Here is a 26,789-nt window from a genome sequence, read left to right on the forward strand (position 1 = left end):
CAGGACTGTAGCCCAGAGCTCCTAACAACCATGTCTGGTGCCTTAAAAAAAGCACTCCCCTCTCCCGCCCGTGATCTGAGCCACCATGGTCTCACCTGGATTCTTCTCTGGTCTCCCATTTCCACCCTTTCCCTTGCAGTCTGTGCTCCACCTTGCAGACGGGAGAGCCTATTAACAACTACGCCAAATCACATTGTGACAATGATAGAAATTCAAAAATGGGACAGAAAAATCACCCATGAGCCTGCTGCCCTGACAAACCTGTCACCTCCTCCATGCTGTCTTTCAGTCCTCATTCACAGGCACACAGGTGCAGAGGGAAACTGACCTGGTGAGTGGCAGAGCCTACACCTGAGCCAGGTCAGACTATACTGTGGTCCCCAGAGCAAGAAACAACAAAGCCTACTTTCCAGGTCACACTTTTATTTTTACAGAAGCGGTGGCTACACAGGGGCATGACGTTTCTGGACAGTAGGCATAGCGCCTGTGGTTCTAAGAGCCTGCCAGGGGAGATTCATGCCTTTCTCCTTGGGCCCCATGACAAAAAGGGGGGGAAAAAAAAAGAATCACACAGCATCCCCACCCCCACCCCTCCCTTCTCTTTTAGTAACACCCAATTTAATAATATACATCCAGCCAAAGAAACTGGCTGTAACTGATTTTACAGAAAACTTTCATGCAGCCGCGAAACTCGTGGCTCTAGAGGGAGAGGCCTGTTCTTTTATTTCCACACATCGCCCCCCCCCCAGTGTGAATGAAGTTCAACTCCGTCTAAAACCAGCACACAGACAGTGATGGGGCTGGCTACTGGAGAAAGCTGATAGCTCAGCATGCTTGGAAGACTGCCCTTTCCAGGCAAGGCATTATTGGAGTAAAACATTAACCCGAGGCTGGTGCAATCCCAAGACCTTTCCTTCCAAGCCCCAGGTTCCAGGTGGGGTCTGTGAAGGACGGGATTTTGGTTTGTAGGACTAAGGACAACAGAGGCTGCTGGCATCTCTGGCCACACTCCCAGTGGGTCAGGGATGGAGGCCACACTGGTGAAACTGTTGGGTTAATCTGCCCGGGTTAACCATTCCTCTACAGCAAGTAGGATCATCAGTTTAACCTGGAGTGGGAAGCACATGGGCCCACTATGCGAACTAATGCCAGAATTCAAGTGCTTTGCATACAAACTAGAGAATGAGGTTTCTTATATTTTCCTATGTCCCCTCCAGAGGCCAAAAGGGTAAAGGGGCTCATTTGCCTTCTGAGTGCCATGAATGTGCCCAGCACTCACAGGATTATGCTAAGATACTCTGCAGCATGCCAAGCCCTGGGTCGAGTGGGCAAGCATCTGACATTCAAAGCATGACTCAATGAGGATTTCGGCAAACTGTAGTGACAGGACTGACACTTCCTGCAAGCCTTTCTGAAAATGAGATGAGAGCTGGCCTTGGGCTGAAGGAAGGACCTTAAATGACAGACCACCCCCAAGTATCCACATGATCATTTATTTTTCCTCTGACTTTCCACACAGATGAGGCAGCCACAGGGTCTAAGGCAGCCATGCACTTCTACAGCAGAATGGGCCCCAGGGAGGTCTTGTCTGTACCGATGTGATGGATACGGGAAAACTATAGTTCAGAGGAACAAATGACTTGCCCACAGTTGCACAGCTCACTGACAGTACGTCAGGGGCTGAAACCCAGGTCTCCTGACTCCTGGTCCAATGTGCTCTGTCTCTCAGAATGTCACTGCCTGGCACAGCTCACTTAACTCCAGCTTCCCTTACGGGACACAATTCCTTCTCAGATTCTGGGTCTTTAGCTGAGGCTGGGCAGTTCCTAAGATGGAGTTGCATAAACAACCAAGCTTTACTAAGTGGGGAAGGACCCAGGGAGAGTCCCTATCCTCTGCAATGGAAACTGAGCTAACTTCTCTGAGCTTAGAATTTGTAAGGCACTGAAATGAACTACAGCTGGGGATGGGGGAGAGGAGAAAGAAAAAAAAAGGGAATGGATGAATGGTTGGAGGAATCAAGCTGATGTACCATTCTTCCAGCCCCACGGTGAGAATCCTCACGGAACCTAGCAATGGTGGGCTCTGTTTTCCTGCAGGTGTGGTCCACCCCACCCCAATGCCCCAGAGCAGCATGAGCTCACCCCACCACATCTAAGTAGGTTCTGGGGATGAGAGGCATAAAGGGTTGGAAAGCAAAGAGGGAGTCCAGATCCTCTGGATTCAATTGAGAGCAGAAACCACTCATTCCACCTGGGCGGGTATCCCAGGCCTAGGCTGGGATAGGTTTCAACCCTGAAATGTCTTTCCCAGGGACACGGTCCTCTAGGAGTAGACTAGGTGACGGCTGGGGCGGCATGCAAGCCTGAGTGTGGAGAGAGGGGGGCAGGACATCACCAAGGACGGCAGAGGAAACTTTGGGATTGGACCTGGCTTTGGCACAGCTTGTCTTGGGCCTGCCCGCCCATCTGTTACCTCCTGAGACCCCAGGGATGGAGGGGAACCTCCCTTCTCCCTGTGAGGAGCAATTCTGGCTGACTGAGCAATAGCAGTGCAACTCCAGGGCATCCTTTCATCATTCCAGCCAAGCCTATGCCCAGGTGACCTAATGTGGAGCCTCTGGGACTCAACCACCAAATCCAGAGCACTTGTCAGATGTGATGCTGAACGGGAATCAATAACTACCACAGCCTGTAGGCAGATACTGTTACCCCTTGTCCAGAGATGAAGAGCCAAGCTCAGAAGGGCTACGCAACTCACCCAAAGTCACACAGTGACTGAGTGGCTGAACCGGGAACTAGACTCAGGTTCACCTGACTCCAAATCCCATGTCCTTCTCACTCCACGAGGAGCCCTTGGAAGCTGGGAGCAGCCCGTCAGGGCTGTCTGCGTGGGATTTCTGGAGGGGTTTGTTACTGAAAGTGTGGATCTGGGAGAGTAGCCAAGCTTGAGTAAGGGGAAGACGCCTCCTGGCCTTGGGGCAGGGACCATCGCAGGTCTGTCTCTTTGCAGGCGGGCTCCGGCTCAGTGCCTGGCGGCCTTGCAGACCTTGTCATACACCTCAGGGAAGGCGTCCTGGCAGTTGAGCTGCTCCCGCAGCTTGTGGTACAGGGAGCCGTCAAACATCTCCCAGAACTCCTCACGGTCCATGTAGCAATCAGCATACAGCATCTGGAACCTGCAGAGCAGAGACAGGGGGTGAGGACAGGGGGGCGATGTCAGTGGGACAGGGAGGGGAAGGGGATGAGAGAACCCCGACTACTCTCACGTGCAGCATGCTTTGCAGGCAGGAGGCGCTTCTGGAAGATATCTCTTGTTTATCCCCTAATGGCCTAGGAGTGGAGGGTGGTACAGGAATTCTTATCCCCATTTTGCAGATGGGAAATCGACGCTCAGAGTATTAAGTGGCTTGGCAGTGAGGAGTAGGTCTTGGACTGCTGGCTTCTCCCCTATGCTCGGTGGGCGAACATAGCCTCCCTGACAGGCTGCTGACTGCTCTCTTTTCATTTTTTTACTGATGTTCAATAAACTGTACATATTGTGAGTGTACAACTTGCTAAGTCTGACATATGTATACAAACTAGAAATGTCTCAGTCAAGATAGTGAAAGTAATGACCTCCTCATGAGCGGTCATTGCCCTCTACCATCCCAGGCGATCTGCTTTCTGTCACGGATTCCTGAATTTTATATAAATGGAAACATCAGTACTCCTTTTTTCCTGGCTTCTTTCAATTGGCACAGTTATTCTGAGATTTGTGCGTGTTGTTAGGTCAGTAGCTTGTTCCAGGCCGTTTTCTGGGACTGCTCTGTCCCAGGACTCTGTATAGCTTTCACAGCCACGAATCCCTCCCTCCTTAGCTTTGTTCTTCTAATCTGAAGTGGCAGCTCCTGAATAAATGGAAAACCATCCCATCATCTTCCCTGGGGTGAGGAGCAGGGTTGGGGGAGAGATGCAGGTGTGCTGATTGGTGAGGGGGATGCTAGCCCCCTTGGCCCTTCCCTGCACCCCCCTGCAACAGTCCCCTGGGGCTGGCGGCTGAAGGGACTGGGCCACACTCTGAGCCACTCACCCATGCACACTTCGGACGAACTTCTCTAACTGCCTCATGCAGGACCTGGCTTCAAAGTGTTTCACGCGTGGCTCCCCGTAAGCTCCAATGTCCACATAGAGCTCAGTCTCGTCTCCCTTGGGGTGCACCAGGCCAGGATGGCTGGGAAGGATGAAGGGGCACAGCCAGATGGGGTAGACCTGAGTGGACCAGGGAGGAGGGTGTTGGTGCTTTCTCTCCAACAGGGGACAGGCTCATAGCTGGCCTACCTGCACCCCTACCCAAAGGGAGGCTTTGCAGCACTCTCCAGAGGCCCCTCCTCTGGCTGCTCAGTTTTACCCCAAACCCCAAGCCGTGGCTGGGAGCACCCAACTCCACGCCACTAGGGGGCACAATCTGAGTAGTTCACAGAAGTGCCCATCACTGGGCCCTATGACTTCTCTCCCATCAGGGCCATGGCTGAGCAGGTCCATTTTGCAGTTGGGGAAACTGAGGCCCAGAGGGCAGGCATGCCCAAGGTCAGTCACATGATTAGTTGAGAGGAACATGGGTTCCCCGGGATGGCTCCTGGCCCGCCCTGCCCTGCCCCAGCTCACGTGGATGTCATTCTGGAAGGTGTGCAGGGCCTGCATCATGCACTTCATGGGCACCAACATGTCCTGCACCACGTGGTGCTGCTCATACAGCTTGCGCAGGGTCTCGCCCTGGGTCAGCTTCAGGAGGGAGATCTTGGGAGGCACCATCCAACCAAAGAGGTAGCGGAAGATGGGGTTGTTGCCGAAGGGGATGATATCCTGAAAGACAGAGCTTGAAGATGGAGAGAAGGAACCAACAAGGGCTAAGAGTCTCCGGGTGCCAGGGGCCGGGTCCTCATTCAGTGCTCGACATGTATGACAGGGTCTGCCCCTCCTATTTGGAGTGACACAGTGGTACCCAGTATTTACCCAGCTGGATTAGGGTGTGATTCTCAGCTCTTGTATTTACCAGCTGTGATGACCTTGGGCTAGTTCCTTAATCTCTCTGAACTCAGTTTCCTTATCTGTAAAATGGGAATTCTGAGAATAGTCACACATCAGATACAAGACACTCAGCCCAGTGCCTGGAGCAAAATAAGGTAGCTATGGCTGCTGGTCTAGTTGTTGAAGTCAGAGTGGCTGGCACAGAGCGGATGTCCATGAGTGTTTGAGAAATAAATGCTGTTGAATGAGAAGAAGGATACACAAAGAGTATCCCTCTTCTCATTCTACCCTCTGGTTTCATAAAGTTTTATTGGAACACATCCATGCCTATTTAATTACACACCGTCTATGGCTGCTTTCAGGCTGTAAGGACAGAGCTGCTCCTAGAGAGACCTCATGGTCCAAAAAAACTGAAATTACTACCTGGCGCTTTACAGTGATTCTTTGCTGACCTCTGCTCTACTGCATGGATATGGCCTAATTTATTTAATCAATTCTGTACTGATGGGCATTTAGATCATTTCCTTACTATTCTGATGACTGTTCTTGGTGCATGTGTCCTTGCCCATCCATTTACATGTATTTTTATCTGTAAGATAAATTCCTAGAAGTGGAAAATTCTGCTTCAGACAGTGTATGCAATTTTAATGGGTACTATTTTAAGAGCCCGTACCATTTTATACTCTCCCCAACAACACAGGAGCCAGCCGTTTCCTCACACCCCGGCCAGCACGCGTGTTATCAAACTTCACATCTCTCATTCAGACAGGCAGCAAATGAGAGTCTCCTGCAAGTCTTGTTTCCCCTGCCTTTAATTCTGAGTGAGACTACATCACCTTCTTTATGTTTAAAAGCCATTTACATTTTTCCCCCTAAAAATAGTCCATTGTTAGCCAAAAGTTATCAGCTAGCACCACTCCTTTTCCAAAGTCTCAACCTCACAAAGTTCAAGTTTAAAGACCGTGTCCTGCCCTTCTCTTTTCCTGCCTCTGTCTACTCCATTATCCATCTTTCTACTTTGAAGTGACCTTGGGCCTCATGTCCCTGGCTTCACTCCTGGTCCTGTCCCGCCAGCACACTAAGGTCAGTCACTTCAGGAATCCTTATCACAGCCTCTTCCCATCTTGGCCTCATGCTGTCCAGCTGCTCTTGGCTTTTTCCTGTGTCCAGCCCGCTACTGGCCTCCTCTGCTCTGCTGGGCTGCAGGGCCCCACTATAGGTGCAGGTCTAATGGGCCCAGCCTGACCTAGGACTCCAAACCCCACAGGAGGCCCTGTGACAATGACATTCTAAGAAACATGAACAACATAGGACCTATCTACCCTTCCTTTCTTCCCTGTATTAGCCAACCACTTACATTGCTGAAAATGAGGACAGCAAAGGGAAGGGAAAGACAGGGCTGCCCAGAGGCCCTTTTCTTTTGGCCCTTCCTTACTCACCAGTTGCCAGAGTGAAGTGTTGGTAGAACATGAATGTTATCAAGAAGGGAAATAACATTTAAATGTTTAATTTTTCTTTACTTAAAATAACATTAAATAGCAAATATTTATGATAAGAGAGACAGACCATGGAAGAAAGGAAAACACTTTATAATTTAATACCTTTGATGGCCCTTTTTCCCTGCTTTTTACACTGGGCGCTGAAGATTATGTAGATAGCTAGCCCTGACCCCTGACTGGCAGAGCTGGGTGAGGGGCAGGGACTGGAACAGCCAGGTGTGGCTCAGGTGTGACAGGAATGCAAGGATCGCCTGGAATGCTGATCACGCCCACATGGATATGTGACACCTTACCTCTGCCCTGGAGTCCTGACGTGGAGCCAGCTGCCCACCTGCTGTCCTACCTAGATCTCAAACTGACATGCCCCAGATCAAACCTCCGATGTCCCCTCCCAGACTGTCCCCCATGTTGCCCATGGCAATCAGTGGTACCTCCGCCTCCCAGTGGCTGGGAATCACACCCACGGTCAAGCTGCCTGGAAGGCTGGTCGGTCCCACCTTCACAGACTCCTCCAATCTGACATCTTTTCCCTCCTCCACTGCTATCACCCCGGACAACAGAAATCCTTCTTTTACTCTTGCCACCCCCGCCCCGCCCATCTACTCTCCATCTAGCTGTCAAAGTTATCCTTTTAAAACAACAATCGGGTCATATCACTTTTCTGAGCAAAGCTCTCCACCAGTTTCCTACCATACTTAGAGTAAAACATAAAGTCCTTCCTTGACCTATGAGGACACACATGATCTAGGCTCCGGCTGCTGTGTGACCTCACTTTCCACCATGGTTCTAGGTCAGGGGCTTTCTTGCTGTTTTTTTAAAAACATGCAACCCGCTGTGACAACAGGATAGCGATATACCTTCCGCCACATAAAAGACTTTACTTAAATCAACAACCTAAAAATAAGAGCTAAAACCACAAACTCTTAGAAGAAAACACAGGGATAAATCTTCATGACCTTGGATTTAGCAATGGATTCTTAGACATGACACTTAAAGCACAAGTAACAAAAAATAGATAAACCAGACCTAATTAAGACTAAAACTTATTTTTGTGCATCAAAAGATATTATTAAGAAAGTGAAAAGTCAACCTATAGAACGGGAGAAAATATCTGATACAGTAAGGGTCTAGTATTCAGAATATATAAACTCTTACAACTCAACAACAAAGACAAACCAATTAAAATTAGGCAAAGGAACTGAATAGACACTTCTCCAAAAAATATGCAAATGGCCAAGAATGTGAAATATCATTAGTCATTAAGAAAATGCAAATCAGAATTATAATGAGCCTGGCTGGTGTGGCTCAGCTCAGTGGTTGAGCATTGAAGCATGTACTGAGAGGTCCCTGGTTCACTTCCCAGTCAGGGCACATGCTGGGGTTGCAGGCTTGAACCCCAGTAGGGGGTGTACAGGAGACAGCCAATAGATGTTGATGCATCTATGTTTCTATCTCTCTCTCCCTCTCCTTTCCTCTCTCTCTAAAATCAATAAAAACATTTATTTTTTTAAAAATCACAATGAGATTCCACTTCACACCCACTAGGATGGCTATAATCAAAACCCAGAAAATAACAAGTGTCAGTGAGAATGTAGAGAAACTGAACACTGCTGTTGGGAGTGTGAAATGGCTCAGCCACTGTGGAAAAAAGTTTGGCAGGTCCTCAGTGAGTTAGACACAAAGTTACCATATGACTTAGCAATTCCACCCATAGGCATATATCCCAAAGCACTGAAAACACACTGTACTCAAATACTTGTATATGAATGTTCATAGCAGCATTATCCACAAAGCCAATAGAGAGAAACAATCCAAATGTCCAACCACAGATGAATGGATGAACAAATATGGTCTATCCATACAATGGGAAGGAATGAGTACTGATACATGCTACAACATGGATGAACCTTGAAAACATGCTCAGTAAAAGAAGCCAGTCATAGAACGCTACATATTGTATGATTATATTTATATGAAATAATCTAAAATGGGTAAATCCACAAGGACAGAACAGGCTGATGGTTGGGAGAGGCTAGGGAAAGGGAGAAGGAAAGCGACTGATTAATAGGTACGGTATTTCTTTCTGGGGTGATAAAATGTTTTGTAACAAGATAGTGGTGATGGTTGCATAACATCATGAATGTACTAAATGCCACTAAACTATATACTTTAAAATGGTTAATTCTATGTTATATGATTTCACTACAGTTAAAAGAAAAAAAAACTCCATGCAGCCCATCTGAAGAACCGTGCTCTGACATGTTGTCTGCCGAGTGCTCTCTCCCAGAGCTGTACACGGCTTGTCCTTCCTACGTTCAGGTCCCTGCTCATAAGTCATCTCCTGAGAGGACTTTCCTGAGGCCCTTATTTAAAATGTCACTGCTCCCCATCCCTCCATGGGCAACAGCAAATTCTTGCTCATCTGTCAAGGCCAAGTTTAACCACTACCTGCAACCCTAGACAGGACTAGACTAACCACTTCCTCTTCCTGTTCTTATGCCCCGTTATAGGGTAAAGTCTGTCTGCTTGGCTAGGCTGTGGTTCCCCAAAGTACCTGCCCAGCTCCCCCTTCTCAGGTGCTCGGCAAGAGCCTGTTGCTTCAAGTGAAGATGGTCAGATCCCTGAGAAAGAACTGACTGTGTTGCTGTGTAAGAGGGTGCTCCAATTCCCCGGGACAAAGGCACACTCTGCCCCTCAGGGAGAGAGTGTAGCTACGATGTTAACTATCCTGGTTCCCTGCCCAGCAGGCCGGGAGGAGCCAGGACTGAGAAATCTGAGCCTCACCTGGAGCTCCCAGAAGATGCTGCGCGTGTGCCGGTGGTAGTAGTGTCTCAAGGGGATGTATTCCAGGCCCTCTCGGTTTGTCTTCAGGTAGTTCTCCACGTGCTTGAAGAACCAGGGCTTGTAGTAATTGCCAATGCTATTCAGCTGAAATGACAGAGGGCATTGTGTCAGCCCACAGACAAGCACCAAATGTCATCAGGGCGGAACAGCGATACCTGGCTTCTGTTCAGCACTCCTGGCGTTGTCAAAGCTCTTTCGTGTCTATTATCGCCTTTGAGACTCTTGAAAGCCTGGCAAAGTTAAGCACAGCAGGAGTTCTCTAACAGAGCAGCCAGCAGAAGCTCAAAGAAGTTAAATGGTGTGCCCAGGGCCCAACAGCTAGTTGCTGACAGTCTAGAGAGCTTAGTGACCCCAGCCTAGGCTGCTGCTCCTTCTCAATGCGGAAATCAAAGTGCAAATGTTTACCGGCACCTATCACAATACAGCGCTCCATGCAGCAAATCCCTCCCTCCCTCCCTCCCTCCCTCCCTCCCTCCCTCCCTCCCTCCCTCCCTCCCTCCCTCCCACTAGCCCGGTATTGGCACAAATACGGAGTGTGGGTCATCTCCTCCTCATTGGGTCCCCCGTGGCAGACAGCGCTAATTAACCACTCGAGACCAAGCCCCACAACCCTGAGCACAGTGCCCCCAGGTAGCCCCCTCACAGAAGAAACCCACATGCTTCTCTAGCACTGGTCCTTGTGGCCCCAATGCCTACATTTTCTGTTTACTTGATGTTTTCTTCAGTCCTAAATGGTTCAAGACTTCACCTCTGTGTGCCCTAGGATGACTTAACTTCTCTGGACCCCAATCTTCATCAATGAGATGAATTCTGGGCAGATGCTTTTGGAGAGGTTAGCACCCCAAAAGAGCACAGGCTCCAGTCACCCACTAGCTGTGTCACCTTGGGCAGGCCACTCTCTCATCCTTTTTCTTCACATGTAAAATGGTATTAAAAATATATGCTCTATGGAAGGTTTTTTGGTGCCTATTGGAAATGAAACACACACATACTGCAGATGCTCGGGCCCCATGCAGACCAACTTCTCTGGGGGACAGGAGAGGCACTGAGTTTATGGGGCGGGTGAAATCACACCCAGCTGGTCGGGGTGGCAAAGGGTTAGGAAGTAGAGAGCGGAGGCCACGTAGGAGAGGAAGAATGCTGCCAGGGGACCATCAGGGAGGGACAGGCAGGAGCAGATGCAAGAAGTGAGCCAGCCCCGAGTAGCTGGCGGAGAACAGTCACAATGCATGAGGAGTACCACAATCTAGGCAGCGTCACGGGCCCTTATCTCCTCCACCACCATGCATGGTGGGCTGTCCCTGTTTCACAGATGAGACTGAGGATCATCAAGGTTGAACAGACTCTCCGAGGCCACAAAGCCGGCAAGAAGCAGGGCAAGGACACACCCATGATGCACAACAAGGTCAGGGTCAGAGGCTGAGGACCTTGAGCGGTGGACTCTGGAATGTGGGCATTGTCAAAACAAAACAAAAAAGCTATTCATTTTTTTCCTGATTCTAAAAGCAACATACACCCTATGAAAACTTTAAACACTGCAGAAATATGTAACTTGGAAAGAGAGACACCTCTGTAGCCTCACTCTCATCCCTGTAGCCTACTAAAACTAATGTGTATTCATTAGGTTTTATTTTTTGTGTACATGCACACAGATTTATAAAAATGGGACCATCCTGCGCATACTCTTGCCCAATTTGCTTTTTTTTCACTTAAAACATAACACACTAGGCTGATTCTGGGTAGGTCACTTAGCCTCTCTGAGCCTCATTTTCTGGGCAGGCAAACTGGAGACACTGCTACCTCCTGGAGTTGTTAGAACTCTAAAAGGAAATATGGAAAGTGCCATGCAAGTTGCCTGCCCACAGTAGGGGCACAGGGTTCAGTTCTCAGTCCCCACTGGCCTTCCACTCCTGCATCCCCTCGCCAATCCCCTTCACCTTGGAGCCAGCCAACCCTTTGGGTGGTTGCTTATCTGGGTGTCACCCTCTTGTGCTGGCCACTCTGCTGGGAGCCACCCTGCAGGGAGGAAACTTGGGGCCACAATGTACCAGGAAACTGGGGTTACAGAGCCTGTTTGCCCAACTCAGAATCTAAGAGGACAGTATGGGAAGACATTGTGCGCTGGCCTCTGCCTGCTGATGTAAAGGAGACCCAACAGGTGCATAGCAACCTGATCTAACCCCAGGTGGGGCCTGGCCACACTCCTAACAGTGGCTCCAGCTGCATGATGAAATCGAGACGCGGGGGTACCTGGAGACAGCTCCTGGTGCTCACTGACTGACTCATCAGGAACCCTTTGTGCCAGAGAAGCCAGATTGTCCACCTCTCCCAAGGTACACAGCTGGGGCAGGCAGGTGGCTGAGTGAATTCCAGTTCCAACCCTGGCACTTAGATAGCAAGTCACTTCCTATGCCTGGGCCTCGCTGTAAAAGGGAGGTGGGCTGCCTCCTCCCAGCATAGTGTCTGCAGAGGGCCTATTGCAGTGCCTGGCACACAGGGACAAATTCCTGAGCAGCCTTCCAAACAGGAATGTTTGGGAGAAATGTTCCTCAAAGGAAATGTCCATGTATCTAATGGCATTTATCGCTCTCCTCCCCCAGCCCTGTTCCCACTGGGCATCAGGGTCTTGTTCACAGGACACTTTGCCAAAGACTGGGGCCCCAGACCCTCTGCCAAGGACACTAGATGAGCCTCTGGGTAAGGTCTCCGTCTTCTCCTTGGGAAGTAAGGGGTCAGGGTGTTCAAACATTTTAAAAGCTGTACAAACACCTCTGCCCAACTGTAAGCTTAGGTGGCATCAAACACATCAAACAGATGACAGAAAAACTGCACAGTGGGGGCAGTGATTCCCCTTGGCCCCTCCCTCAGCTTATCACCACTGGCAGCTTAAGGGAATGCTTCAGGGAAGCTGGAAAACCTCTGAACTGGATGTCCTTGCCAGGTGGCGAGGTGACACATGCTGATGGGGCTCGGCCCAGGTCAGGCAGAGCCAGGGCCTAGGGAGCAGGGCACGTGGGCTCAGCATCCAGTGTTCCCACTCCTGGTCCAGCATCTCCAACCTCCAGTACTCACCACCATGTCCCACAACGAATGGTGCGCAATCAATATTTGCAGATGATGCTAAATTCTAGAAGCTGATATGGAGGGGAAGGAACACTGAAGTAGGAGTCAGACACCCAAACTGAATCTGTCCTGTGTTAGCTGTGTGTCCTTAGAGGGGTCTTCTTTCCCCGCTGGGCACTGTTTCCTTATTTAGAGAGAGAATTGTATCAAATGATTTTTTAATCCCCTCCAATTAAAAAATGTTTTAAGTATATATAGGTATCAATCAAGCACCTTAAGAGTGTCTGTCCTTCGATCTACTAATTCTATTTTAAGATAATATTTAAATTACAAACAGAAGATCTTCACTGCTACATTGATTTAGTGAAAAACTGGAAACAACTTAAATTTGCAACTATCAGGCAGGGCATTCACTCAAGGCAACATTCCGTAGACATTAAATATGTCCATTTTGAAGGTGATGTAAAAACATGGGGAAATACTTATCACACTAGACAAGAAAAACAAATTTAGACAGGTGATCACAGCTAAAGACAAACAAATTGAAAAACTGTGCAAAGGGATGTTCAACCTCACAAGTGACCTGAGGACTGCAAAATAAAATGAGATACTATTTTTAACCCTATCAGATTGGCAAAAATGAAAGAGCGATACTACCCAGTGTTGGCAAGAATGGAGGGGAAAGGCATTCTCACAGACCGCTGCTGGAAGGGGGCAGAAGTACTACTTTTCTGTTTGGTTGTGGCTATCAATATTTAACGTGCTTGAACCCTGGGGTCAGGAACTCAAATTTTTGGACTCGATCCTACAGAAATGCTTGTACAAGAGACCAAGGATAGATGAAAGAGAATGTTCCGTGCAATCTTATTTTTAAGAGCAAAGCATTTTAAGCAACATAAATACTCATCAGTAAGCAGTGAGTTAGGTCAATTATATACATGCAACAATGGAATCCTATGGAATGAAATGAGGGCGTGTTCACACACCCACACCCACACCCACACAGAGATAGGCCTTAAAAAACACACACCAAACTGTTACAAGTGGTTGTGTGCCTGAGGGTGAAGGGATACATTTTAACTTTTTCTTTATATATTTTAACATTAGTATACTATTTTTGTAGTTTAAAAACTTTAAAAAAATATATGCACCAAAAAAGAGAGGAAATAAATATACCAAACATGTTAGCAACAGCTGGCTTTGAGTCATGTTCTTAGGTAGTCCTTTCTTTCCTATTACTTGTTTACACTTTCCAAGTCTCTCATAATAAAATTCATAGAAACTCTCATAAAAAATTGCTATTAAAATTATAATTAGTAAATTAAAGAAGTACCCATCTGGATTCTGAGGCATCAAATCAATTACTTAAATTGTGGCTTTGTCATCTTGTGGCAGTTTATATGACCTCTCGGAACTCAGTTTCCTCATCTCTAAAATGGGGTTGATGTGAGGATAGAAGGTTACACCTATCAAGAGACCTGGCAGGTGGCAGAGGCAGAGGCAACAGGAGCTTTTGTCACTGCCTAAGACAGCTCTCACCACAGATCCTGTAGCCTGAAACCCAGGTGCGCTGACCCAGGCTGCAGCCTTGAAAAGGGTCAGGGTGGGGCAACAGGCTCGGTCCCAGGTGCCAGCCCACCCAGGCCATCCTCCTCCCAGGCCTTGGTCCCCAGCAGCTGATGCCCTGGCCTACCTTGCTGGGCTCCAGATCGTCTGTCATGACCCCTGTCATGATGACAGCCTCATCCAGGGAGTAGAGCAGCCCTTCCACAAAGTGGTTCTCCTGCTTCTGGGACTCATGCTTGAACTTGTCACAGATCGCCTCTAGGCCCCGCACGGGTTCAAACCGCAGCTTGACGTACTTCTTGGCGGGAATGATGCGAATCTCCGCGGCCACCAGGAAGCCCAGGGTCCCACATGACCAGGGCACAGCGTAGAACAGGTCTGAGTTTTCTGACTGTGAGGCAGAGTCAACACATGCTGAGAACTTGAACCTGGGCCCCATATCTCAGCACATCGTCAACAGGGGCACAAAGAACCCGGAGTGGAACTAAACACCTGGACACCATCTTGTGTAACCCTCACAAGGTACTTCACAAACTGTGCTTTCTGGGCCTCAGCTTTGCCTCTGCATGACATTGACCTTACATGGCCCTGTGCCAGGGGTGCTCACCAAGAGGGCCTCCTCCCTCCTCTACCCAGGCACAGCCCCCAGCCCACAGGATACCCAGAAAGAGGCCAGCACTGCCCAAAGACCCAAAACAGGGGACCAAGAGCCAGCCCAGGCCAGGCTAAACAAAGAGCTGAATTCTTACTGAGGGTTATGGTCACCAGGGGACATTAAAATGCCTCCCTCCTTGGTCATTGCCTCCATTTATAATGCCTTTCCCAGGCCATTAGTTATGGACTCCCCCCGCCCCCTACAGCTTAGGGAGAGCACTAAACAGATAAGGAAAACCAGGTGCTAACAGGTGACACAGCTCACCCAAGGTCCCCTGTTGTGAGTGCCCGATGCCAGGGCTCGGGCAAGATCACCTACCCCCGACCCAGTGTTCTCCCTGCAAAGCCTCACCTGCATCCCCAAATCTGCTTCTAACATCATCATTCTCTTGTTTGGTAACTGTCTCAGAGACAGATAAGTGGCTTTTCATCTGGCCATTCTAACTCTTGATTCTTTGATCCTAATAAAGTGCCTTTTGAAAAAGTCCAGCTTTGTCTGGGCTCTACCCAGGGGACAGCTGTGTGGTCCTTGCTGACCTCAGTGCAGCTGGTGGGGCAGGAGCTGGGGCAGGGAAGCTCTGCAGCAGGCTGGCTGAAGCCTCTGGAACAGGCGAAGTGGGCCATGGATTCCCCTCTGGGCCACCTGTTAATCCCACAGTCAGATCACAGCAGTAATACCCAGGCATCTGCCTGCTGCAAGCTACTTTTTCCTCCTGACAACGCATCTGTCAGACAGGAACCTGGGGCTCAGAGAAGGCAAGTAGCCCACGAACGTCCGTCTCCTCTTTGCTGGTAATCAATAGGTTAGAAGGCAGGGCCCAGCCTGTTTAGGGAAATGGGCTAAACTGATGTGAAAGGGGTCGCTCTCTTCCAAGACCTGAGCTCCCCAGCCAGGGATCCTGCCTTGTACTCTTCTGTGAGGCCCACAACTCCGGAGGCTCCCTGAAACATCCGCTTCTAATGGCTCGCACTGTCCCTCCCACCCGGGGGTCCCTTAGATATGCTCGGGGAGATCAAATTGTCTCTAAGGTTTCAGTCTTGTCCTACCCCTTGGGATAAATGCCTTCAATGTCTGTGTCCCACTTTGGGCAGGAAATTGTGTTTTTATTTCTCCAAAACAGCCTCTCTTACCGCTCTTAGTTACCCCTCACACCACCTGACATGGAGCTTTGATACTGAGGCCCGACTTCCCCTACTGAGGTGGTATAGTGCAATGAATGGTTAAGGACATTGATCTGGGAGCCTGATAATCTCGATTTGAATCCCAGCTGTGTGGGATTTAGTAGCTGTGTAACCCTGGGTAAGTTTATTAATCTCTCTATGCTTTAGTTTCCTAGCTGTAAAATGTGGCTAATAATAGCACTTCCTAAAGTTGTTGAAGGATTAAAAGCCTTAATATACGTAAAGCATTTAAACAGTGTCTGAGCACATAAAGGTGCGACATAAATCTTGGTGGTTGTTATGACTACAGACCCAGACTGAACAACTGTATTTGACATGAAGCACCCCTAAAGTGCCACCTCCCCAGTGCTAGGGTCCTGGATGCCCAGGGCAGGCAGGTAGGCATCCCGACTCTCAAAACTCACTGGAGTGCATCGCACAAAGCTGCCGTCGGCCAGGATCAGCTCGTAGGCGGTGCAGATGTGCTGGAATAGGCCATACTTGTGGGACGAAGACTCGATGCCAGTGCCCATGATCAAGCCCCCTGAAGAGAAATATGTGTTAGCCAGGAGGAGCTGAGGGGTGTGGGGAATCAGGTAAAGGGCACTTCACTGGAGCTGGGGAGCTCATAGCACAAGGGTGATATGGCAGGGCGGACAGAAACGGGCTGTCCACTTAGGGGAGATTTCCCATCTCTGTGGATCGAGAGAGTAGGCGAGGGAAGGAAGGGCTCAGATGGGAGCCTGAGGACTTGCCCAGAGGAAGGGGACAGCTAAGAGACCCCGTCAGGGGCATGCACACCCTCACCTCTGGACAGACCCAACCTACAAACCTGTGTGCATTCATTTTCAGAGGGACCTTAATGAAAAGGGGGGTTGTTTGGGTGGCAGGAAGCTGTGTCCCATGGAAACAGTTAAAGGTACTGAAGGTGCATTTCCCAGAGAAGAGGAGGCTTTGGGGACCGTGAGTCCTCCAGCAGGAGAGACTAGACGTATTCCGCGTGCTCTGCAGGGCAGAGCTGGAGCCATGGGTGTGTCCCAGGCAAGCGGATTCAAGGCTGAGGTTGAAAAGTGTTGTCTGCTCACTTGAGCTGCTCAGCAATGAAATGGCTGGCAGGGAGCGCACTGCACTGTCTTTGGAACTGGGGGACTACTGTCATAGATGGAATAGGGGCGACTCCTGCACTGGAGGGAAGGTGGGCCAAGCTGCCTCAGCTCAGATCCTAAGAGGGCTGAGTGCTCACCCACTGTGAGGTCATCGAGCTCCGGCAACACAGGCAGGGTCCAGCCAATGGAGGTCAGCAGGGCTGTCACCTGACCCATGGTCACCAAGGGCTCCACACGGACAATCTATTGACACAAGAAAAGAAACCAAGTCACAAGGAGGCTGCCAGGCCTAAGGGGGGCTTCTACACGCAGAGGTGTCCTTCAAACCTTCCCAAACAGTCAGTGCAGAGATTCCTACTCAGCTCTACAGTCTCTTTCCAGAACAGTACAGTCTCTTTTCTTCCAGTAAATGGGGTTTCTGGCTCTGGGTTTGCTACTGTTTAATCTTGTCCTTTCACATATCTTTATATTGAATACTTAGTTTATTTTTCTTCTAGATTATAGAAGAAATAAGTCTATATTTGGAGGAAAGATCATATATGAAAAAATAAAAGTCATTCATATCAACGTTAATACTGGAGTATATTTCCTTTCAGTCTTTTCCCACATGTGCTATTTTGTATGTTTTAATACAATGCATACACTAACACATGCAAACACACACTTTCTTGTCTTGCTTTTAAAGTTTAACACAATACTATATTGTCCGTCGTTATTAAACACTCTTGGAAAACACGATTTTTAATGGACACATTAATATGCCATCATGTGGACTTCTGCTCTCAGCCAAGATGAAACAAAAGGGACCAGGTTTACCCTGTTGCCTGAGAACAACAAATGGACAAAATTTATAGAACTAGCGTTTTCAGCATAGCGGACATCAGGCAATGAAGTTAATGATCGTGAGAGACAGGAAACCAAACAAGGGGAGCTCTGCGAATGCCCCAGCTAACTGCTGGGAGTTAGGCAGCGCAGGGAAGGGGAATACAAGGGTCCCAGTGGACTCTGAGTTGAAAGCCCAGAGAATGAGGTGAACAGAATTTGCAGGACAGAGTACTGGAGAAGAAACTGTACAGAGAGAAAACTGAAGAGCTGAAAAGGGTGCCCACTGAGTATTCAACTGAGTACAGATCAGAGTATACACATGAGGAAATTACCTGAGGTTGAGGCCAGGGAAAGAGCCACAGGTAACAGTGCAGGGAATAGCATCTGTTCCCATGAACCAACTGGAAACCTCATGCATCACAGGGCACTGGGGAGAGTATTCAGAATGGTCTTGCCTCACAGAGGGGAATAGCTATCTCTTGATTTTAATGCTGTTCTGGCCCCACCTGAAAAATCAGGGCCCAGCAATATCAAACTGTCTCCCAATAACTTAGCTATATCCCAGAACAAAGCTCAAGAAGATTTACAGGAATGCAAAAGTACCTGGCATCCAAGAAGGTAAAATTCACAATGTCTAAAATCCAATCAAAGTTTACAGGGCATTCCAAGGGGCAGACAGATTCAACCCACAATGAGGAGAAAACTCAATCTGTTTTTGATAAAACAGACCCAGATCTGACACAGATATTAAAATTAGCAAAGAAGGGCATTAAAATAATTATTGCTATATTCCTTATGTTCAAAAGTTAAGCAGAGACATTAAAAAGACATATACCAAACTTCTAGATACAAAAACCACAATGTCTGAGATGAAAAACACACTGGCTGGGACTGACAGCAAATTAGACATTGCAGAAAAAGAGTAGTGGACCTAACACACAGCAGTAGAAACTAACCAAAATGAAACAGTCAAGGAAAAAAGTAAAATCAACAGTGTATCGGAGTGAGCTGAGCTGTGGAACAACTTCAAGTGGCCTAATATATGTGTGATGGCAGTCCTCAAGGAGGGGAAGACAGCGGAAAGAAAAATATTTGAAGAAATAAAGATCCCAAAACTTCTAAATTTAATGGAAATCATGAGTCCCAAGCACAAGAATTATGAAGAAAACTGTAGCAGGGAACATCATAATTAAACTGCTCAAAGCTAGTAATAACAAAAATAAATCTTAAAAACAGCCTGAGGGAAAAACATCAAGTGATATACAGAGGAACAACGATAAGGATAAGAGATTTCTTGTTGGAAACAATGCTCGCAAGACGAGAGTGACCATCTTTAAAGTCAACCTAGAATTCCATACCCAGTGAAAATATCTTTCAGAAATGAAGGCAACTGCATATCCATTAGGATGGCTACTATCAACCCCCTCCACCCCCCAAAAAACACCAGGAAATAACAAGTGTTGGTGAGGATATGAAGAAACTGAAATCCTTGCACACTGTTGGTGGGAATGTAAAATGGTACAGGTACTGTGGAAAACAGTACAGCTGTCCCTGAAAAATTAAACATGGAATTACCACATGAGCCAGCAACTCCACTTCTGGATATATACCCAAAAGAATTAAAAGCAGGGTCTTGAAAAGACATTTGTACATCCTCATGTGTAATGCTCATAACACCATTATTCAGAATGGCTAAAACGTGGAAGCAACCAAGTGTCCAGCGATGGATGAATGGGTAAGTAAAATGTGGCAAATACTTACAATAGAATATTAGTCAGCCTTAAAAAGGACTGAATTCTGAAATATGTTGTAACATGGATGAACCTTGAAGACATTATGCTAAGTGAAATAAGCCAGTCACCAAAAGGCAAGTGCTGGATGATTTCTCTTACACGAGGTACTCAGAGTAGTCAAAATCATAGAGACAGAAAGCAGAATGGTGGTTGCCAGGGGCTAGGGGGAGGGGAAAATAGGGAGTTATTGTTTAATAGAGTTTAATAGAGTTTCAGTTTTGCAAGATGTAAAGAGTTATGGAGATGGATGGTGGTGATGGCTACATAACCTTATGAATATATTTAATACCACTGAACTATATACTGAAAAATGGTTAAGATTGTAAATTTTATGTTATGTGTACTTTACCACAATAAAACCTGGAAAAGAAATGAAAGCAAAATAAATGTTTTTGGATGTAAAACGGCTGAAAGATTCATCACCAGCAAAATCACCATGTAAGAATGTCAAAGGAGGTCCTTCAAGTGGAAAGAAAATGAAACCAGATGGAAACATAAATCTATACAAAGGAGTGAAGAAATGGCAACTATATGGGTAAGTATGTAAGATTTTTTTTCTTATTATTTAATTTCTTTGAAAGATAACTATTAAAAGTAATATTGTGGGCTTTATAACATACACAAAAGTATGACACAAATAGCAAAAAGTTGGGAGGAGAGAAATGGAAGTATACATATTACTATAAGATTCTTATACTATACTTAAAATAGGTATCACTTGAAGGTACACTGTGCTAAGTAAAGTGTATACTATAAATCCTAAAACTACTGCTAAAATAACAAAACAAAGAGTTATATCTCATAAATCAACAAAAGAGCGAAAATAGGATCATAAAAATTATTTGGTAATTTACCTGAAACTAATACAAAAAAAAAATTTTTTTAATTAGTTGAAAACAACAACAAAGAATATTCAATAAACACTATTCTGTCTTCAAAACAAATTATTCAGTAATCCAAAAGAAGACAGAAAAAAAAAGAAAAAGGGAACAAAGGACAAATAGGAAAAATAGAAAACAAATAACAAGATGACAGAGTTAAGCCAACCTTATCAATAACAACATTAGATGGAAACGGTCTTACCATCTCAATTAAAAGGCAAATTGTCAGAATGGATAAAAAAAGCAAGACCTAACTAAATGCTGCCTACAAGAAATACATTTTGAATATATAAAAAACAAAAACAAATAGGTTAAAAGTAAAAGGATGGAAAAGATACACCATATTACCTACCACAAGTCAAACAAGCAAGCAAACAAAACAGCAGGAATGGTTTATTAATACCAGATGAAGTAGATTTCAGAGCAAAGAATATAACTAGGAATAAAACAGGTCATTTCATAATTATAAAGGCTCAATTAATTAATCAAAAGGACATAAAAGTCCCAATCATTTATATACCTAACAAGAGCTTCAAAATACATAAAGCAAAAACTGATGGAACTGCAAGAGATAAAAACAAATCCACAACCACAGGCAGGGATTTCAGTAGCCCTATTTCACTAATGGACAGAATAAGTAGAGAGAAAATTTGTAAGAATATAGACTTGAACAACACTATCAACCACCTTGACCTAATTGAACTTTACAATACACACCACCCCAAAACAGCAGAATACACATTTAAAAAAAATGTGCATGAAGTATATGATTATCTAACCACTACACTATACACCTGAAACTAACACAAGATAATACTGAATGTAAAATAAGTTAATAAGTAAATAAGTAACTCAAAAGAAAAGAAATAACAACAAAAAATGTGTATGGAACATTTACCAAGAGAGACCATATTCTGTTCTACATAGTAAATTTCAATACATTGAAAAACATTCTGATCATACAAAGTATATTTTCTGACAACAAATGAATTAAATTAGAAATTAGTAACAGAGCTTTGAAAAAACTCCAAAATATTTGGAAACAGAATAATATACTTCTAAATTACGCACGGGTCAAAGCAGGTGTCAAAAAGTAAGCCGGAAAGTATTCTGAATTGAATGGAAATGAAAAGATAACAAAAATTTGTGGGTTGGGTCAAGGGGGAAATGTATAGCACTAAACATTCATGTGAAACACTACAACCGCATTGGAAGCCAATTTGGTAGTTTCTTTAAAGGTTCACCATAGACTGCCCTGGCTGGGTGGCTGTTGGCTAGAGCAGTGTCCGCATACGCCAAGGTTTCAGGTTCAGTCCCTGGTCAGGGCACATACAAGAAGCAACCAATGAATGCGTAAATAAGTGGAACAACACATCAACGTTTCTCTCTCTCTTTCTCTTCTCTCTCTAAAAAAAATAATAAAAAAGTCTTTAAAAAAAAGAGTTCACCATATGCTTGTCATATGATCCAGCCATTCCTATCCTGGGTATTTAAGCAAGAAACAGGAAAGCGTACGTCCATACAAAGTGTATCTATAATAAAGGTTCCTAGCCACTTTATTTGTGATCGTCCAAAGCCAGAAATAACTCAAATATCCATCAATAAAGGATAAACAAACTGTGGTATATCCATACAATGGATTACTACTCAGCAATAAACTAGAATGTACATCTGATACCTGCTTCAACATGGGTGAATCTCAAAATAATCATGCTGAGTGAAAGAAGCCAGACAAGATGCATAATACATGATTTCACTTATATAAAACTCTAACTACAAACAAATTTATAGTTACAAAAGGCAGGTCATTTTTTGCCCAGGGATGTGGGGGAAGAGGCAGAAAGGGGCCTGTGGAAGGGACCACCAAGGGGCAGGAAGAAACTTTTAGGGAGATGAGTATGTTCATTGTCTTGATTGTGGGAATGGTTTCATAGGTGTATACATAAGTCAAAATTTATTATCAAATTGTACTTTATGTGCAGTTTATTATACATCAGGTATATTCAATAAAGCTATTTGGGGGGGAGGAGCACAGGAGATTAGTAATTTGGCCAAGGCCTCACAACAAAATGCCATCATGTGGATATAACACATCTACTATTGGATGTTGTATTGTCTTCTATTAGATATAAAGCTCTGATACAAAGGAAGGAAGGAAGCTGTGATATAATCCTTCTTTGTGTTATCTTTGATTTAAGCTTATTTCCTGTTTCCTTAAGCCAGGTTTTAGAACCAGAATTACTAGATAGACCAACGAACACGTACATGTCTACAACTACTAACAAGCTTCCCCAGGAAACTTGGAACAAGGCCCACACTCCCAGCCATTTCCATAGCCCATTGTTTGCCAGCATACTTCCTTACCAGGAGGGCTAAATAGTTCCCTTTTGACTCTCATTTTGCCCATGATTTCTCCATCAGTCTTCCTGTAGAACTGAAGATAATCAAAGAATCCCCCTGAACTCTCAGTTTGCCCACCTTTGAGATGGGGCTATGACTAATCTCTTTCAAAGCTGTGAGGCTTTCGAGGATGGCAATGGTGAGCAGAACCTTCTGTGATGACCAGGTTTTCAGTCCTGTCCACTCTGGGATGCCCTTGGCTGAAATCATCTCCCTGCAAGTCACTTGTACCAGGGGCAGCACTCCACCCACTCCCAGAGCCAGGGAACCATGCCACTCTCACCTGTTTCTTGGTGTCCACCTCCAGAATGTCCATCAGGTTAATCATAATGTTTTTGTGTGTCTTCTTGTACTTCCCAACCCGGAGCGAGACTGTGAGCCAGCCAGGGCGCCCTGTGCACATGAAGGTCTTGCTGCCTTGCTCCTTCCATTCTCGTACCTGCAACCATGGAACAGAAGCTGAGCTAGCCCCACCTGGATTCCCAGAGCACCTCCCAACCTTGCTTTCAGGAGAGGGAGCCGGGAAGGATACCTTCACTTGTCAGCAAACATTTACTGAGCCCTTGCCTTCTTCTAGGCACTGGAAGGCCCACTGGCCTTACTCTCTGGAATCTCCCTGGCTAGTGAGGCTGACAGAAAAGCTGAGGTGCTACCACACCACAGAGTAGGATCAAAGTGCTTTGAGAACATTAACTGGGAAGGTCAGGAAAGGTTTTGTGATAGTAGCAACCATACAAATAATAACCATTTATTGGGTGCTTCCACTGTGCCAGGCACTCTCATTTAATTCTCACAACCACCCCAAGACGTTGGGATGATCTCCTTTTGCAGATGAGAAAACTGAGGTAAAATAACTTACCCAAGGTCACACAACCAGTGAAGGGCAGAGCCCAGATTCACAACCAGGACTATCAGACTTCTGGAAGGACAGATGGGTTTGTATTAACTGTCAACAGAGTAACAGCTAACATGTCCAGAGGCTTGTTATGTGCCAAGCCCTGTTCTAAGCATTTACATGTGTTAACTAATGTATCACTTGGAGGGGAAAGGGGCAGAGAAGGACCACCAAGCCAATGGAAGGAAGAGCTTTTGCAAAACCTCTATTGTAAGAAACCAGAGCACAAAACAGAGAAAAAATGGCCCAGGAGATGACAAGTCATCAGGAACATGGGAGGAAATGCTCCCTTCGTGCTGAGATAGACAAGAGCAGGGGGTGGCTACCTGTTGCTGTAACCTGTGACCATCCCTTTCTTCTTTATCTGCTTCTAACACTCCCATCTTCCTTTAGTCCAGGTGATGCTGATTCTCCCCCTGCCCAGGAGGTAGGCATATGACTCAGATGGAGGCCATCCGCCTGGCCATAGTAACCAGTTTAGGGATGGGGCTTTTGATCCAAGTCATGCCAATAAGACTAGTTCCAGGACAGGCACTCTCGCTGTCCTGGGCTGCTAAGCTGGTTGGATATAAGCCAGAAACTGCTGGGGCCTCCACAGGGAGACAGCCTCCCTGGGAATGAAGTCAACCCACAGGAAAGCAGAGCGAAGAGATGGCAGATGGATGGAAGGGTGGAGAAGGGGGATCCTAGGTCCAGTCATGCCTGAGCCAGTTTTACTCCTGGACTTTTCAGGACCTGGGTCAATAAAGTCCCTTTTTTTGCTCAGCAGTCTAAGATGAGTTTCTATCACTTGCAACCAAGAGTCCAAGAGGAGGCTGCATGGAAGCTGATGGGGCAAACAGCTCAAATGGGGAAGAACTTTCCTATGATCAGAGGCCAGGGTGCTGCAGGAAGTAAAGGTGTCTGAGCAGAGGGGAGTTATTGAGGAAGGGATCCTGTGAACAGGGGTGAAGGCACAGCTGGAGGGATTCCATGACCAAGCAGGCCTTACCCCTGCCCAACTCTTTCGTCCCAGGACATGATACATGCTCAGAGGTGTGGGAAATGGATTGGGGCTACTACATTCAAGCTGGAGGGTGGGCACCATGAGGTGAATGTGGGAGCAATAAAGCCTGAAACATTGGCTGGATTGGAGCTAACCAAGATTTTTGGGAGGGAGGCAACACTTTTGGGTGGAGAACGGACCTTGTGACTAAGTACAGGCCAAAGACAAGTGGGGAGGGCTCAGAAGAGGGGCAACTAGTCTGGTAGCTATTACAACATGCCAGGTGTGAGGCAACAGAGTCAGACAGACCTACAGGGCGGAATGGAATGGGATGGGAAAGAAGAAATGTCAGAGTTCAGATTCTGAAATCAGCTGACCTGGGTTCCAGCCCCACTTACTAGCTATATCATCTTGAGCACTGACTAACAGTTTTTCAAACCTCAATTTTTCCCATCTGTAGAACAAGTACAAGACCTACCAGGGTTGCTGGGAGAATTAGAACGAATGGACATCAGTGGCACAGGGTGTGGCACATTACAGGTCCAGGGTGGTAGACCAGGCCAGTCCAGACCCTTGTCTTTTTGCATACAGTGAGCCCTTGGTTTAGTTTAAATAAACAAGAGTTCAGTGGGCTGTTCTAGGTCAGGTCCCATGGGCCAAGGGTGAGTTGACTAACAGTCCCTGCCCTCCAGGAGCACACACTTGGATGGGGGAGACAAACAGGTAAATGGAGAATCTGAATGCATGGAAAGAGCTATGAAAGAGGGTGCTGCTGGGGAGAGAGGGTAGGCAGGGATCTGTAGCCAAGACTGTGACCAGCAAAACCCAGGGCAGCCCAAGGAAAGCTGCATTCCACCCCCCACCCCCACCCCCAGGTCTTCTCCTTTATGGGAGTGCTCTCAGCATCCATCTTCACACTCTCGCTTGCAGCACCCAGCATAGTGCACACAGAACATGGAGGCTGCTACACCTGTGGTGAGGGGGGTAGCAGGAAACAGAAGCTCTTTGCAACCTGACACCAGTAAGAGAGGAACATAAGGAGGGGCAGAGGGAGCCAAGAACCTGCCCAGGCTCGATGCCCATGTCAGCCCCGACACAAGAAGGAGCTCCGCTCTGAGCAGCAGCAGGGCAAGGCTCTGCGGGTGCTGACACACGGGGGGATGTACAGGGGTACTGGGAAGTGGACAACTGTCTTGTCCAGGAGTAAGCACCTGGTCCAGAGGCCGCAAGGCTCCTCACCCTGGCTAAGTGCTACGTTGTCACTTTAGTCCTTTATTCTAAGCTTTCGAAAGTGCCTTGCTGCTACAGAGTAAACTCTAAGCTCAAGGCCTCTCCACAACCTAGCTCCAAACTGACTTTCCAACCTTCTCCCCCACTCTGCCTTCCCTCACACCCGCCCCTCCACCCAAACATCTCCCCGCAATCATTTCCCCTACTTCCCCGTCTGCATCCAGCTCCACCTCCCGGAAGCCCTCCCTCCCCTGAAATCGCTCAGGCCTGGCGACAGCCACCCCGCTCACTGCCCACCGACCCCCCACCTTATGATTCTTTCTATTCCTCCTGGTATCCGCACGAGCTCTGCACATAGTGGGAACTCCATTAGCACTGGAGCAATGTTTTATTCTCTCCGAGCCTTTGCTCACCCCGCTCCCTCCCCGGGAAGCCCCCGCCCTCACATTTTTGAGTTCAAACCCCCCTGGAACGTCACCTCCTCGGAGCAGCCTGGGCTCCGCCTGCGCACCACGCGCGGGGCTGTGCGGGCAAACCGCCCCGTCCCGCGAGCCCCGGGCGCAGAGGCCAGCCCGGGGGCGCTCACCTGCTTCTGGATGTCCCGCACGCGCTGCCCGTGGAGGCGCGGCGCGCTGCTGAGCTTGAACACCACCCAGGCGCGCACGTGGTAGTAGATGTCGAAGATGAGCGAGAGCGGCAGCAGGAAGAGGCACACGAACACCCAGCGCTGGTGAATGAGCACGAACTCCAGCCCCTTCACGCGGATCCAGAGCAGGAAGAGCAGGGCGCACACGGCCAGCGACACGGCGGGCTCCATGGCGAGGCCGGCGGCGCGCGCGGGGGAGGGGATGCAGCTCGGGTCGCCTGTCACCGCCAGC

At 47.3% G+C, this 26,789-nt stretch overlaps 1 protein-coding gene across 1 annotated transcript; it reads right to left on the minus strand.

Annotated features, from left to right (window-relative positions):
* Positions 1–406: 406 nt before the first annotated feature.
* Positions 407–26,789, minus strand: DHCR24 (24-dehydrocholesterol reductase). Its single transcript, XM_016204535.2, has 9 exons — positions 26,498–26,789; positions 23,085–23,240; positions 17,040–17,145; positions 16,222–16,340; positions 14,109–14,372; positions 9,293–9,436; positions 4,647–4,844; positions 4,072–4,250; positions 407–3,178 (listed from the first exon to the last, which is right to left on the minus strand). The coding sequence occupies exons 1-9, from the start codon at positions 26,726–26,728 to the stop codon at positions 3,025–3,027; spliced, it is 1,551 nt and encodes a 516-aa protein (XP_016060021.2). The 5' UTR covers positions 26,729–26,789; the 3' UTR covers positions 407–3,024.

This window comes from Miniopterus natalensis, chromosome 9 (assembly GCF_054644295.1).
Source record: "Miniopterus natalensis isolate mMinNat1 chromosome 9, mMinNat1.hap1, whole genome shotgun sequence".
In the NCBI taxonomy this organism is placed as follows: Eukaryota; Metazoa; Chordata; class Mammalia; order Chiroptera; family Miniopteridae; genus Miniopterus; species Miniopterus natalensis.